Source organism: Atractosteus spatula, chromosome 1 (genome assembly GCF_055471065.1).
Source record: "Atractosteus spatula isolate fAtrSpa1 chromosome 1, fAtrSpa1.hap1, whole genome shotgun sequence".
Classification (NCBI taxonomy): Eukaryota; Metazoa; Chordata; class Actinopteri; order Semionotiformes; family Lepisosteidae; genus Atractosteus; species Atractosteus spatula.
In genome coordinates, this window is record NC_142706.1 from 16,936,163 (window position 1) to 16,952,822 (window position 16,660).

The 16,660-nt window shown below is 36.9% G+C and overlaps 1 protein-coding gene across 1 annotated transcript in view; it reads right to left on the reverse strand.

Annotated features, from left to right (window-relative positions):
* Positions 1 to 321: 321 nt before the first annotated feature.
* The window catches only part of ccdc149a (coiled-coil domain containing 149a), a 33,294-nt gene continuing 16,955 nt past the window's right edge, over positions 322 to 16,660 (reverse strand). Inside the window, exons 8-12 of the mRNA XM_088914236.1 lie at positions 16,460 to 16,544; positions 15,275 to 15,419; positions 14,538 to 14,614; positions 6,015 to 6,131; positions 322 to 3,740 (exon numbers count right to left, since the gene is read on the reverse strand). Coding sequence (XP_088770362.1) covers positions 3,169 to 3,740; positions 6,015 to 6,131; positions 14,538 to 14,614; positions 15,275 to 15,419; positions 16,460 to 16,544 — 996 coding nt within the window. The 3' untranslated portion in view covers positions 322 to 3,168. The remainder of the gene's footprint in view (positions 3,741 to 6,014; positions 6,132 to 14,537; positions 14,615 to 15,274; positions 15,420 to 16,459; positions 16,545 to 16,660) is intronic.

Here is a 16,660-nt window from a genome sequence, read left to right on the forward strand (position 1 = left end):
TCCAGTAGCATAGTATCGCAGCGCTACGAGGAGCTGCACCACAGGGGTTAAAGCGTAGTTTCGTTGGGTGTGTCTGGAAAGGCCATCCTCCACTAGATTGAGAAGTGCCATTATTTCTGCTCATGGCAACCTGTATCTGCCTCCTCACTGGGATGATCAAGTGGACTGAAGTTTGTCCAAACCGTAGCATTAATTCGCACAGCTTGACTGCGCAGTCGATGTATGCATCCTGGATGGTGTCTTTGATTTAAGGCAAGAATTCTTTGACATGCTGCCATTGTTAAGATTCACAGTGTTTCATGAGAATATACAGTACTGCTGTTTTATGTAGTTATTGGGTTTATTGGAACTACATTCTAATTGGTCTAATTAACATGGCATCTGGGAAAATGAACTACTAAGTCTGGCATGCGTCATGTGCACAACTTAGGATGGTCTCTCAACACATACAGGACCTACAATCACATTTAAAAGCAAATACAGTAGGTAGAAGCATTACCGTCAACAATCACGACAGAACATAAAACGGTATTTGAAATTTAAATATAAATAAATATTAGGCCTTTAAATCACAAAAGTCAATAACCCTCTGCTATTGTAGTCTGTACAGGCTAATGACACAAGCCACCGCTACAACCCAATGATTTAACTTAAATAATGCATTACTGCATTTCAGCATGACAATTCTGATATAATCTAGTCAAGTATTAATTTTAGTATTCCAAATTTCTGTCTGGCGATCTCTGTCGCTAAGGTTGGCGCAAGAGGTAGCCAGTTTAAGAAGCACTTAGCGATTAACGAGTGGGTCGGGGAGCACGTAGATCATGAAGGATTTAACGTGCTACTTTAGTTACGATGGATTTTGGGAAACACTCGTAAATTAACAATAGATCTTAAGATCGAGTTTACGATGTTCTTAGCGTTACAATGCTTTCGGGAAACTCACCCCTGAGCAGTTGGGCAAGAAGGAAACTGGTGAAGGATGACACTGTGAGGCCAAGGTCAACTTTGAAAGAGCTGCTGAATCTAATGCTTGAGATGGGAGAAAATGAGCATCAGTCAACAGTATTCTGGTTTCTCCTCAAAGCTGGCCTGCATTAAAGAGTGGGTAATCCATGCCATACACCTGAATGATTCTGAAAACATGTGGCAAAACGTATTGTGCTCAGAGGATACCAAATCAGAAAATTATTGTCTAAATGCATAGTGTTAAGTTTGCACAGACGCAATACAGCACATATCCTATTTAAAATATCCAAGACCGTTAGTGCCAGTATCATGGTATGTTGACACTTCTCAGCAGGGACTAGAAATCTTAAAAAAAGGAGAGCAAAGTACAGACAGATTACTACAGGAAAACCTACTCCAATCTGCTACAGACTTAAAACTGGGGCAATACATTACCTTTCAACAGGACAATGATTCAAAGCAGAAGGCCAAATTTACCCTGGAGTCCTTGAATCAAAGTCCTAATTTGAAACCTATCCAGAATCTGTGGAAATACTTGAAAACCATTGTCCCTAAGCAACTTCAGAGAGTTTCAGCAAATCTGCTTGGAAGCATGGTCAAAAACGGTACCATGCCAGATTACAAATGTAATGGTATTGCGTTCATGGGTCTGAATACAATCAAGATATTTTAAATTTTTCTCTTCAGTTTGTGTTGACATTTACTGTAAGTTCTTTTACAATTATGGTATCTTGAAGGCTTCTATTTGAGCATTTGGGAATTTAATAAAATATTACAAAAAAAAGTTGTGTGCACACCATATCCCATGGAGAAAGTTCCCATGTGTCCCATGTGTGGAAAGGTCTGAAAACATTTGCAAGACAGTATCTTTTCCTTATTTCTTAGACACTTATTAATGGTGTTCACCAGAACATCACCCATTCTATAAGCATTCATATTATGTGAGAAGCACACCAATAAGTAGTATCAGCTCTCTAGTATTATGAAGCCATAAGTGTATAGCATAAAACGTTGATGTTTTGCATATAAAACTATTTATAAATTTAAATATAAATTACTACATGATGGTAATTTTACTCAAGAGAGCCAGTAGCCTAACCAGTTGTGGATATTTTTTCAAGAGAATCGCTTACAAACTGTATTTCTTGTTTTTTTTGATGGCATGACACAATAAATTTAACATAATTCACATAATCTAAATAAATCTTTCAGTAGCGTCAATTTCTGCAGTCATTTTGTAATTATTAAATGTGCTCTGGTCAGCACTACACACCTCACTGTGAATAATAGGAAGGAACTTTGCCAAAATCTTCAGGAAATCACATCAAGCAAATAGCCCTTGTGCAAAAACAGTCCAAGGGTTAGTACAACTACACAAATAGTAAGGTTTACTCTGAAACATCTTTGATGTACTGGATATATTAAATTTCTGTGAAGCCAGCGAAAACATTTCACACATTTTCAACACACAGTGTGGTGTTGACATCTCAAGATATTTAGGAAGCCACTTACTATAAGCGCTACAATCGGAAAAATGTACTTGTTTAATTGTAGTGTTTTTACTTCCTGGATTGCGTTAATACTTAACACTATTTCTTTTTATTCCTGAACATTCTTGGCACAATGGCTTGCGTTAGCCACACAGATCACAGCAGTGCCATTTTAACCCAAATAACAAACATTGTTTTCAAAAGGATGACTGACCACAACTTCCCACTTTTACAAAAAGTACACATTACTCCCTTTTGGCTAGTCATAAAGAATTACATTTTATGTACTGAAGAAACAAAAAAACACGTTGGGAAGAAGGGGTACCCTGTGGGGGCAGGGCCAAACTATGTGATTGCTCAACAGTGGAACAGGTTACTGAACACTTGGATTTCTCACATGTCTCTCAGGTGTTTCTGTTTACAGGATAAAGTGGTCAGCATCCCTTCAAATAAGTGAGAAAAGAAAAAGAAAATGCATCTAAGTGCTTAGTCGCTTCCTAACAGAACTTCAATCAGAGCATTCTTAATGCTGAGAGGGTGAAAACAGAACTAAACGTGCTTCCTACCAAGCAAATCGGCCTAAGGAAAACTCGAATCAAACACATTAAAAAGTAAGGCAAGTTTCACTATATGGGAGCAATGTTGCATAAGTTGGGTTTTTTTCCACCCCAAGAAAAGCCATCTTAATCGCCAGGAAAGTGAAAAGGATCTATGCAAGACTCTCACCAAAATAGTCTTCACTAATCTCTGTCGTACTATCAAGACTTGATTCCTTTGTCAGTAAGGAGTGGTTTGCTTCAGAATTCATTGCTAGTGTTTCGATGCAGGCCTCTGCACTGCTGGAAACATCTGCGTTTGCTGATTGGGAAAGGTGGTCTTCTAGGAGGTTCTCTTCTGCCGTGATGCCAGTTCTGGGACGCGTAAGGTCTGAGGGACCGTGCAGTGGAGACTCAGGTTCTGAAACTGTGGCGAGCTGGACTCCGGCTGCCACTGCCGACCGCTCTTCTATGGGGTTTTCCATTTCAGTGCACTCTAGCACTGCAGCAGCCAGCTCCTCAGTCATCTTCACTATCTCAGCTCCACGTCTATCTATTTCATCTGCTGTTGGCGACGGAGGCAAAGCTAGCATCCTTTCACTGGGGCTGTGGACCAAAGCGTCTGTACAAATACCACCCTTACTGCTGCCCTCTGGACCTGCCTGTGGGCTCAAGAGGGTCTGTGGGCCGCCATCAGCTGTTTGTTGGTTCCTTGATGGAATTTCACCATTTCTTATCCTGTTGTCTGAGGGGACAGGAGAAAAAGATTAATGATGAATGGTTTATGCATGAATTCAATACCTGCTGCAATAATTTCCAATCCTAAATACTACAGGTAAATCTGACTGAGCTAACATTGTAAGACAGTGGTAGATAGTTTCATGGTAGATTTCCACCAAGAAATGCAATGTTTTGCTGTTGAGCCTTCTTCAGGTGTGACACAGCTGAAATGCTGTGTCTCTCCTATATGTTTTTCAGTATAGAATTAACTTTGACGTAGCTCCCCATTCAAACATCTTCTATGGGTGAACATGTTCAATGACTTGCAAACCCACATGCATTGAGCTGGTCTCCAGTGTTGCTCTGGGGACCCAAAAAATTCATTTTTTGACTGACCTGCGCAAAAAGGAAGACGTAGTGTTGAAACAATAAAAATAGACTTTATAAACTACTAATAGACAAAGGAAAATAACTATTAAAATACACAGAATAAATGCTGGTTGGACCAATGCTCTGGAATGGAAAGTGGAGCTGTGTTACATTTGGGAAAAGTGAAGAGGTAATTTACAACAATGTGTATTATCTTTGCTATTGCTTTTATTTTGGTTAGCAAACAGATCATGCAGTTTTATAACTTTGCTTGATATCTTTTTAATATATTTTTTTTGCATCTGAAGTTTAACTGCTTTTTTGTCACATCAAATATAACCCAGGGCTCTTGGTACCATTCTTTTTAGTACGAATACAGTATGTTACCACTGTATACTCTGTAGGTATGGCAACATAATTTACTTTTATGCTAATACAACACAGACAGAAAGAACCAACCCTGACACTAATCGAGCACAGTCTGCCTTGGGATTAGAAATGTTAGAAAATGCTCAATGTTAAAAAGTGCAAACATTTTTTTAAGGACTGAAATTACGCTTTCCTTATCAATCCCACACCTGTGTTGGAATCAGTCCAAGTACTCAGGTCAGGAATCTTGGTGTCATCACTGATCCATGTGTTGCATTTGAAGCTCATGTTTACAATGTTGTTAAGATCTCATCTTTTCATCTTTGTAATATTGTATCCTTTTTTATCTCTCCAAATCTGAAGCAGAAAATCTAATGCACATATTTGTCTTTTCCGGGCTTGATCTTGGTAATGCACTGCTTGTTTGGCAACACCAACATGTTCCTAACAAGAAACATCATGTTCAGCAGCTTAGATCTTAACTAAAAAGAAAATGCATGAGTATATATCCCAGTTTTAGCTTCCTTGCATTGGAAAATCCAAATACAATTCAGAATACTGCGACTCACCTTTAAGGATTGAATAGTTTGGCTCCTGACTACACAAGTGAACTGTTAACTCCCTATACAGTACATGTACATACTGTATGTAAGTCATTTGTGCCCTCTGGACTCTGCCTGTCTTTAGGTTTCAAAACCAAAATACCTGGTTTTGGAATGATACTCCAACCCATATCAGATTACGAATATCAGTCAGCACTTTCAAAAGTCTTCAGACTTTTATATACTGTCTTTTAAATTTCTTTCATTTTCTAAAGTAATTTATGTATACATCTCTTTTGGTTTTGTATTTAACTTATACTATTTTAAAGCATCATAGCATGAAATATAGTGATGAAATATAATGAAACATAGCATCAAAGTGCTATATAAAAAGAAGATTATTATTATTACATTAATGTTTAATGTTTAGTGTTCTGCGAATGGAATATATTCCTCAAAAAGGCCCATATAAAATAAAGTATGAATGAGTGATTCAAATATGAAAACATTAGGAATACTGATTTCAAATTCATGACTTTTAAGAGACTGCAATAATATGTTTATGGCCTAGTGAAAAGATACAAGGATAAAAAAGAAACTACGTTATACAAGTTAAATGGGCATAAATTAGTTATGCTATTTCTCTAAAATCTCTTTTCTAATCTTGGAAGTTACTGACCCATGTTTGTGAACATTCAGTTAAAATGTTATATGCTCCATTCGGCATGTAAGACTTTCCTTGCAAAAATGTTTTGTTACAATTTAGCATGTAAAAGGTCCGTATTTATAGGCTGCTATCAAAACACGCCCCAGGTTTTGAATGTCAGCAGGCGGAATTTGCTAACATTTTCAAATGCCATGGCATTTCAAAAGAAATGGCTACTTATCCATCAGTACCAATATTGCTTTAAAGGGAAAATTTTGAGAGAGCATGCACTGCTAATTACATCCTTTCATGTCGCTTACAGAGGGCATCCTTAATGAACACTGAAGCACGTTACACACAATTACACATTCACCTTTAGGTGGCTGTGTCTTCAGCTGTGGCTGCTGTTCCATTAGTTCTAACAGAGGGGATCGGGGCCTCTGGATCCCACTCAGGGCTCGGTCATTTAGTGAAATGGTATCCCTTCCTCCTAGATGCCAAAGGTTCAGAAATAAAGGTAAAATGTTACGGCATCAAATTACATCACCAAAAATGAACATCCCATTTCATCCTCACAAAATTAGTGTCAGCACACACCAAAAGGTAAGTCTGGGACTTGCGGAAGAGATGTTTCAAAACATGCATACCTAAGCACTGAGGCACAACACGTCATACATGAGCAATATCGAATTCGGAGGAAGTAGCAGCAGATTTTGTTTGTCATCCATCTTCATTAGTGCTGCATGCAAACATCAAGGACTGATGCCATATGTTACACACAGGGGATTGTTACCTATATAATGCAAGCATGATATAGTTGCAAAAAACATCAAAATGTGTTGCCATTACATTCAGCGGAACATTAAATAAAATATGCATATTACACGCTGAGAACTTAACATCTGGAAACCAAACAAATGTCTAAAACCGAGGAAGCATATGTGAGTTGAAAGCAATGACTGCAAAGCACAGCAAATAGCCATAAGTATTATTATCTAGACAGAAAAACCCAAACCATAAGGGAATAAGGGAATACATTACACTCAGCCCTTAAAATATGTATGCATCTAGTTTTTTTATACACCACTTTTTGCAATATAAAGGATACGTGTAATTATTCAAGCATACCTAACATTGATTCTTTAATTTACTGGGGTGCTTATTTTTTTCTTGTAGTTTTTCACCAGAAGTTTCCTGCTGGAGAAGATCATGCAAAACTACCTCTATGAACTCTGCTGAGTGTTAACAGGAAACCATTATAAAAAAAGTAGGGGATTATAGAAAGTAAAAGCCCATAAAAAGAGCTAAAGAGTACAAGAACAGTTACACAGCTTCAGTGATGCAGCTAAATGAAGGAGAAAAAAGCAGAAAATTAGCTGAATGACCTGGTTTACCTAAAGCACTGTGTGGGATATTACTGACAAAAAATGGAGAAGAACAACTTCAGCTAGCTCCAGATGTAGAAGACCAAGTACGGTCTCTACAAAATGTGGACTTGTTGGGGTATCCCAGCAGTATCCTTGTGATACTGCAAATATTTAAACAGAAACTGACAGAATGCGGTCAGTAGATTCATAAGAAAAAAACAAACACTTGAACAAGATGAGTGCCCATGGACAAAAAACACATGTAAAAACAAATTGAAGCTTTCTATTTAAAATATTGATTAGCAAAAGAAATGCATCACTCTTACTTATCTTAGTATGGTTTTAGAAAATCACAAGAATATAGTTTTTGGAAACTGAGTTTGGTGTTATTTTTATTTATTGATCATTCATGACTGAGCATGACTCACTGAAGTGTCTTTGACTGCTTCATACGGTAAGTGCTAAATCATGTCAAGTATTAGTAAGAATGTTGATTGGGCGCCAATCAATGGGAGGTACAAGTGTGATGGTCTGGACAGGTGAATTTAGTCACCACAAAACTTCACTTTTGATTAATGGCAAATTGACTGCATGACACTACATTGGTCAAATGCAGGGACTTCACTTGCTACCCATCCTATAGGATTATCCCGAGATGCACACATTCCACTAGGACCATGCATGAGCTCATACTATGTAACAATGGCTTTCCTGGGGAACAGACCAGAATCTCACTAGAAAGCGTTTGCAATATTTCACCAAATCATAACTCACAGATATACAGTTTATATTGCTTTAACAGTGCCCACACATACTACTAACCTTTGACGCTATTGAGTTTGTAGTAGTTATACAGTAAGTTATAAGCTTCTTTTGATGTTCAGTGAAGTTTCTTCAATCAATTTTTTTTTAGTCTGACAAAATGGATTTTTCTTACTTAGAAAGTAGCCATATTCTTGAGAAAAAGAGATTGTAAAGAAATGTTCCTCATGACCAGAATTAAGCATAGTGCAGATTTTGTGATGGCATTAGAGTGGTTTTCTCAGGCTCTAGCAATCTCTGTATTGTAAAAGGATCAACAAATGGTAAAAATATAAATTATTCACAGTCTCACATGCTGCCCAGTGCTAGAAAACGTAGTGGACAGATATTTGTATTCCAGTAGGATAACGCCCCTAAGCATACTATGTAGTCCACAAAAGAATTTCTGTACAAAAAGGAGATTACACTGATGGATTTCCCATCTGAACTCCCAGAGACTTGAATTCCACTGTGATGTGGTAGAGTGACTTGGTGACTTGAAAGCTGCTATTGTAAAGGAGAAACCAACCTGTAAGCTGTAAGTGTTGAAGAAATCTTCAACCAAAATCAGCAACATATACAGGTTTCCAGGAACTGGTTTCAAAGTACAAAAAGCATTGCTTGCTTCAGAGGAAGCAAAGGCTGTACAAACACATACTGCAAGTAAATCCAAACAGTTTTGTCTAAATATGAAAGAAATGCAAAACAAAAAAAGTTATTTTTTAAGCGTGTGGTGTGTGGGACTTCCTGGAATCTGATTATTTTCAAGTTAGTCAAATCCCTTTTGAACTATAATTACTGTTTGTAATTACATTTGTAAGTATGTAATAATTATGTTTGGAAAAACATAAGGAAGTGTATTTAAATATTTTGCCTGAATTATTCCTTTCTACTTTTGCCAAAACAGGATAGAAAAAATGTTCCTGTATTGCTATTTGCCATATATTTCCTAACTAGCTACAGGTGATGTCCACTGCTCTTCTTTATAAGGTCATTTGAAAATATTTGGTGATATTATTCGCCCACATACTGTTAGACAGGGGAATGTACATATCATAAATGTGTGATGAATCATTTTCAGTTGCATTCACTATGAAGCTAGAGATATTGGTTCCAGACTTTTTATGCACGTTCGATAAGTCTGATTGTGTGGGCGTTTCTTTATGAAATATGCTATTAGGTATTCAACTCACAGGAGGGCTTGTTAAAATTGAACTAAACATTAGACAAGCCTCAGCTTTCTTGAAAGCAAAATCTGAAATGTTGTGTGCTCTGCTGATCTCTGATTATGCAATAAAATCACTGCTGACCAATACTGATGACTCAGAAGGGACTTAATGATCATTAGTGAACAATGATAGCATCCATCTTTTTTTGTCAGTAGAAATAAAATCTCCCCAAAAATCAATACAAAATAAGGGTCACAACTACAACATTACGATTTATACTACAGAATATCTCACCATGCATCTTCTCTACAGGAATGTTTTAAATACATGCCCATCAGATGATTTAAGTATTTTCTTAACAGATTTTACAACAAAGAAAATTGGTGATTTTCCATTTTAAGCAAGTGTCCTCAGACCGAGTTTGAAACGCAAACTAATACAGTGGCAAATCCATATTTGATGGTTAAATACTTCTTCTAACATACATATAAAAATTGCACATCCAGTAATACAATTTGTTAGCATGCATGTGGAGGAATAAAGCTTGCCAAGAGAGAAACTGTATTATCATTGCAGTGACGTTGAAATTTTAATCCTTTTCCCTGGATCATAAGGTTAACTCAAGGAAGGGACTCACAAGTATCAGATTGTCAGTGTGCATGGAGTAAAGAAAATTTAAATGAACAAGATTTACCAGCAAACAGACAGTATCAGAGACTACACTTACAGTGTTCAACTTAAGAACATAAGAAAGGTTACAAACAAGATAAGGTCATCTGGCCCATTTAACCTGTCTGGTAGAGAGAAATCACAACAGGATAATACTTTGTCTGATTTCTCAGAAATTTGTCTTGAAATCAGCTCAGTTTTACACACAAAGAAACGTACTTAACATAAAAACAGTACAAGTAAACATTACATGACAAACATCTACCCATACACATTCATTTCACACCTCTCCTACAGGAATCCACAGACCTCCAGCAGTACATTTACTCCCCCCACAAGTTCACTAAGTCCACATAATTACACATTACATTTTGTGCATAATCCACTGATAACATGAGCCCACTAACCATTACTCATTTTTGTTTACTTATTTACTGATTGAGATGTTTGGCTCATTATGGGGAAAAATAATTCCTCATTGTGTTAAGTCTACATTTAAGTATTTAGAAAAGTCTGTTGGAAGGCCTGAATTGTACTCATTATGCAAAATGTGAGAGGTATCTGATGACATACTAAGTTAGTCTCAACATACTTTTAATATAAGCAGTTTGAAGAACTGCTTGAAAAATCTGCTCCTGTGCCTGCCTCACAATTTTAAAACATCCTCACAAGTCTGGATATCTTATCCTTTTGATACACAGAAATCATTATTCCACACTGCATCTCACTTTGTATCACAGAGCTGAAAAAAAATGGACAGAATCTCACTGCTAATACTAAAATCTCAACCTGTGAAGAAAGTAAATTTGCTGCTGTACTTTATTATAAATAAAGTCAACATTCTGTTTTGGAAGGCACAGATCATCAATATGTACAAAGCGGGGGCGGAGCAGTGGCACTGTGGCTAAGGATCTGCACCTGTGGGTGGAAGGTTGCCGGTTCAAATCCCACGGCCAGCAGAGGAATCCTACTCTGTTGGGCCCCTGAGCAAGGCCCTTAACCCCAGCTGCTCCAGGGGCGCCGTATAAGTGGCTGACCCTGCGCACTGACCCCAAGCTTCTCTCTCCCTGTCTGTGTGTCTCATGGAGAGCAAGCTAGGGTATGCAAAAAGACAAATTCCTAATGCAAGAAATTGTAGATGGCTAATAAAGTGATCTTTCATATACCCCCAGGTTTTTAGAAGATGTAATTTTTATAGTGGACTCATTATAAATTACAACTTCAATTACAACAAATATACAATTTCTTGCATTAGGAATTTGTCTTTTCGCATACCCCAGCCTGCTCTCCATGAGACACACAGACGGGGAGAGAGAAGCTTGGGGTCAGAGCGCCATTTTATCTGGCATGGCACTTGTTAAACTAGTTAAAATGGGCACAGACTACAACTTTATCTACAGGAAGGAGAGGAGGTGCTGCTACTTACAGGCGACACAAGTAGTTCTGATTTCCCAAAGACTACACACAGTCTCCGAGATGATCCTTGGCAAAAAAAAAAGTAAGACTGCTGGATCAACTCTTCTAATGATATGCACAACTCTTTAGGATAGTTTCATGCACCAGATGAACGTGCAGTATGTAATAAAAAGGCATATTAAAGTCATCACTACATTTGGTCCTGAGTTAGTCATTTTTCTGAACTTTAAAACAACAGCAAGTCAGGCTTTTCTGAGCCCATCTGTCCTGAAGTCAAACAGGCTCAGTACATCTACTTGCCTTCATTAGGCTTTCAGTCTTGTTTTCATAATATAACATCTCTTTCAGAGAGTAATGGCATTACAAAGACCAGATGTTGCAACCGAACAACATCAACCCCACGAGGAAAAAAAGTTAACAGACGAACATCCATGTTTTTTTACGAGTATACCTGGAATTGCATGTTCGTGAAGCAAAGACCGTTATTTGGTCTACATTTTCATTTCTTCAAATCAACCATTCAGCTCAAGAAGAACAATCCCCAAATAAACATCCCCAAAAAAACAGTCCGTTAGGTCCTTTCTGTGCACGCTGAGTGGGAGAAATGCTGACAAGCTGTAGTCAATTAAATCTGCTGTAGGTAACTTTAACTACAGCTCACTAAGGCTCACTCAACTGGGACTTAAATCAAGTTTTGTTAAGTTGGCAGATGTTTTTTTTATACTTCCACTTGATTAAGAGCTCCGATCCTCTTGTCTTTTTTTTTCCCTTTGTCCATCTTAAGTTCAATCTACTCTATAGTTTCACTTTCATCAGGCGACTTCACTTTCTACATCGTCTACAAATTTCTTAAGAACAGCACATTCCATAAATGTGTTTGTAATGTGGGCAATCATTTTCCGTAATGGATGCTTGTCAGTTTTATAAAAGAGAATGAAGGCTTATGACGGCCAGGCTTCACCGCACAGAAATTCTGGAGCCTCTCCCCATTTCTCTTAAGCAAAGTGGACACAGCAGCCTCTAGTGGCCATGTATAGTAGGACATGTTTCTGCAAACCCCTGCAGAGAAAAACCTGTTTACAAAAACCAGGATTTATTTAATACACTGTACAAAAAATATATGAGGCATTTTTAACTTAGAAATCATAGATCTGAACTAAGCTAGTTTAGCTATTTGCAACTGATATTCAACACTTTTTCTGGACGACTGCACAAAGATATTGTGGTAAAAAAAACCAATGGTGTCTTATAAATATGGAATTACACCTTGAACAGATAGTCCAAGAACATCTGCCTCAGCTAATACTACCTCCAAAAAGAAAAAGAAAATAAAATTCTACAAGTATCGATTTAAGCACCGACAACATACACTGCATATCTTTATAAGATTACTGAGAACAGGAGGTATTAACATCAAAGACCATTGTTGTTATAATGATAATGTCTCCCCAGGCACATTAGCTAGGCATTGATCCAGAGGCACAGTTTATCATTTCAATGATATGTAGCTTGTAAGATAGCATTATGACTTTAAATATGAAAAATATTGGAGGCTTTTAATGAAGTAATGAAAATGATCTTATTTAAATTTTCATATTTAAAAATGAATATCATATCTAGAAAGATGGATTTTGAGTCTTTTTTTTATTTCATTAAGATTTGCAGATTTTGTAAAGGATCAAAAATGTTTTTTTTCTTTCTAAAGAGCTATACAATTTTGGGATTTTTTTGAGGCACTGACACACAAATAAGGAAAGTGAAAATATACATATTTTCACATATTTCTTTCCAGTCCCAATGTTCTGGTCTGTATTTTTATAACCCAAAATATTTCAGGCAAAACTTCCAAAGGGAAAACATCATGGACAGGTGTTTGTCCTATATAGAGCAGAGAACATCTTGAAAAGGAAAACAAATCTCTGTAAGCATTTTTTCTTGAAGCATAATGAACTAATAATAACAACAAGCATACAGAGAAAATGAGGTTATTATTGAGCCAAAAGATGAAGCCCTAGAATCCTTACAGCCAAGAAGACAGGAAATATTTTCACACGGAAACATGCTGAAGATAAAGACTCTTTAATCCAAAACACTTAGGTGATTTAAACTCCTGTTGCTTCCCATGGCCCTCAATATTTTTGTTTACTCTAAAATTATAACTCCCTTTTTATCATTTTAGATGAATACCTCTTTTCAGAGATGCTTGAGTTCTACCACACAAACAATAGCACACTGATTAGATTAATGGTGTTGTAAATTAAATAGAGAAATACAGACAAAATGCTAAATGACTGAACACATTCAGAAATTAAAGACAGAAACACAAAACACAAGGGACAAGCAAGTTCCTTTAAGCTTAAGTCTTTCTTGAGGGTGGGGGCTATACTGGCAGATAAAATGGATGTAATAAATATTACTGTAGTAAAAACATACTCCCAAATCCCAGAGACACATTGTAGGTCAGGCCTTCGGTGAGCAGCAGGGAGAAAAAGAAATTGAGTTACTTTGTAGTTAAGGTCATACACTTCTTTGGGTATTCTGAGGTGGTCAAATTCTGCTACAAATTCACAAATAAGCAGCGTTTTAAATATATTTTTATTTTTTAATTACTGTGCAAAATTGGGTGATATTAAAAGAGAATACCTCACTTTTTATTAATATTGTGTGGCACCATAGCCTCTACAATAATATAATTTACAACTGTCATGAACAATCTAGGATATAAGATTAGAAAGTGGAGATCTACCTTATGCCTTTCTGACTATATTCCATATTAACCATATTCCATATTAACACTTTAAGACAGTACTATTTAACCTCAATCAGATTTCATTTAGGACATTGTAGTGGCCATTTAAGCACTTCCATAACACCAATTTCAACTCTTCCATCTAAATAAATTTCCAAATATCTTTTTGCTAAGTCCAAAGTAAATCTCTAAAATACAGTATACTACAGATCTACATAGTACTGTATACATATATAGAAACTGTATATAGAGTATTATTAATAAAAAGGTCATGTAAACACAGACTGCAAGTATTTCTGGGCGCTGGGTGTTTGTTGAGAAAGCATGAAAACAAAATTCTCACTAACATTTTCAAACCACAGCTGAGTTGAAGCTGAGAGGGGGAATATTGACAGTGTCTTCCGAATGTGCACACGCTCAGAATTAAAAGTTAAATATTAAGCCATGCATGAAGAAAAACACAAAACATCAATACATTTAAACATTAACGGAGATTGTTCACACTCCCCCATACATTCATATTAAAACACCTTATTTTGATTTACAACGCTGTACTATTCTAGCAATGCCTTATATAATCTAAAGGAGTTGTCTCTCTTTTGCATGAGTACTGCTCTCTGCAGCTCTATTGTTGAGAAAACAGGCTGAAGCTGTTTGAAGCTATGTTACAGACTTTGAGACAATAGTGAAGGAAGTACAAATGTGCACTGTAATCAGTAGCTCACCTGGAAGACTCCACAAACCAGACACTTCTAATGTTTTCAGCTTTTTCTCAAGTTCTGCAACGCGGTTTCCCAGAATCCTATAAAAAAACCAAGGTAAAATAAAACTTCTTGGGTGTTTATTCCTTTACTTTCTTAAATGAATATTGTAATTTATATCATGCATGTCACCTGAACGTTTCCAATTATCAAGTATTGTATCCAAGTGTTGCAAAAGCACCACTTCAGAATATTTCATTATTCTTATTTTTGGTTTAGTTTTATTTTATAAGACTCATACTACAATGCATTTGCAATACAATGGAGAAAAAAGAGAATTTACAATTAAAATAAAAATAAAAAATCAAGTAAAATCTGATAAAAATCTTCCAGTGAAAGGAGAACACACCTTTTAGAAGACTGCTGATTTTCAGAATTTTAGTGAAATAGCCTCACAAAGTTAGTGTAAAAGAAGTTAAGAAGTTTCCTCTGTTGATGAACTGTTAATCAAAAGGATCATCATCTTCTGTTTCTGTCCTCTTCCAGCAAAGCCCTGAGAACTCACTGAGACCACACATGGTCACAAGATGGAAGAGAGCACAATGGCACACTACAGGCCATGTTTGAATATAAGGTGTTGGACCTAAAACCTAGGCACTAGAATACACAATAAACCTATGAAGTTCTTATAAAGACTAAAAAGATCTGATAGCATAAAAAGTGACAAGTGGAAAAAAAGAGATTCATAGTTTTTTCCATACTTGTTGGTTTGACGTTGGTGCTGTATAACCATGTTTTTCTCATGAATGGTCTCGAGCAATGCGGTTGCCAGTGACTTCAGGTCCGATATAGACTGTGGGGTGGCTGGCAAGCTGCATCCGTTGTCTTCCGATAACAGCTCCTGAACTGAAAGATTTCACAAAGTCACAAGAATGAATATAGCCGTTTCAGAAAGTGAAAGCAATTAATACAAAAGAACAACCTGGATTCTCCCTGGCTTCAATAGGGAGTGCTCAAAATGACATACAGTACTGGTATTTCTAAAAGAATGAGTAATTAAGCGATAATGGCCTTTTCTTTAGGCCTTTTCTTTTTCTATCTAGCATAAGCGTCAGGTCTGGTGTTGTTCAGCCACAGCTGCAATTTGTGGCAGTTATTCGAGTTCTTTTGTTCAGAACATTATTTTCTTTTGTTAGGGAAATCCACATTGTATTAGAGAATGCTTTCAAATCAGTTTCAACAACAAAGGAATTAAATGTGCAAAACACCTCATATGCTCTTGGCCTGAGCCATTTTTAAAAACAGTGGTTTAAAACTGTATGACTTTCCAACCAGCCATGCATCATCTGAGTCCTGCTTTTTCCTGGTGAGGGCCTCAGGAACTCAGAGACTGTCCTACATGTACAGAGCACAAGGCAGGACAACACTTTGGATGGGACACAAGTCCATCATCTGGTACAGTACATGCCATACACAAAGGGACAATTAAGAGGCACCCATTAACCTCGTCATAATGTCTCTGGAAGGAAGAAACTAAAATTCCTGGAAAAAAGCCATATGGGTGGTATAAGATCATGTTAATTCCATATGGAAAGCCATCACTTGAAGTCTGCACTGAACTCTGAACCACTGCTGGATTTTGCACACAGCTGCTAATTAATTGCTTGCTAAAATTATAGGTGCTACCCTGTTCCTGTCTCCAAGAACTGTGATGTCATTTGTTAATGTCATTCTCTATGTCAATGTTATGTAATCTCTTATATAATTTGTCATGTGAAGAAAACTTGCAAGTAAACATTTCATTGTGCTCAAGTATATATGACAATGAACTTGAACTTCAGATTGGAATCAACATCAGGATCTAAGGGCTATGAGGAAGCAGTAGTAACTACCCTATCTTACTGTACATTCACCCTCGCTTTTTAATTATGCGTGGCAAACCCTACCTTGTTTAGCAGAGAGAACTCCAGTGAGGGCACTGCTATTTGATTTGCTGTTCATTTTGGAATTCTTTCTTCTCTCAAGTGCACTCTGCAACGTTAAGTAGGAATTTCATTCAGACAGTCAGCAGTATTAAGCTACTTCAAGTGTTTCAGTTGTATTAACATTTGAGAAATACTGTATAATGTTGCCTAAGGAACCTGCAA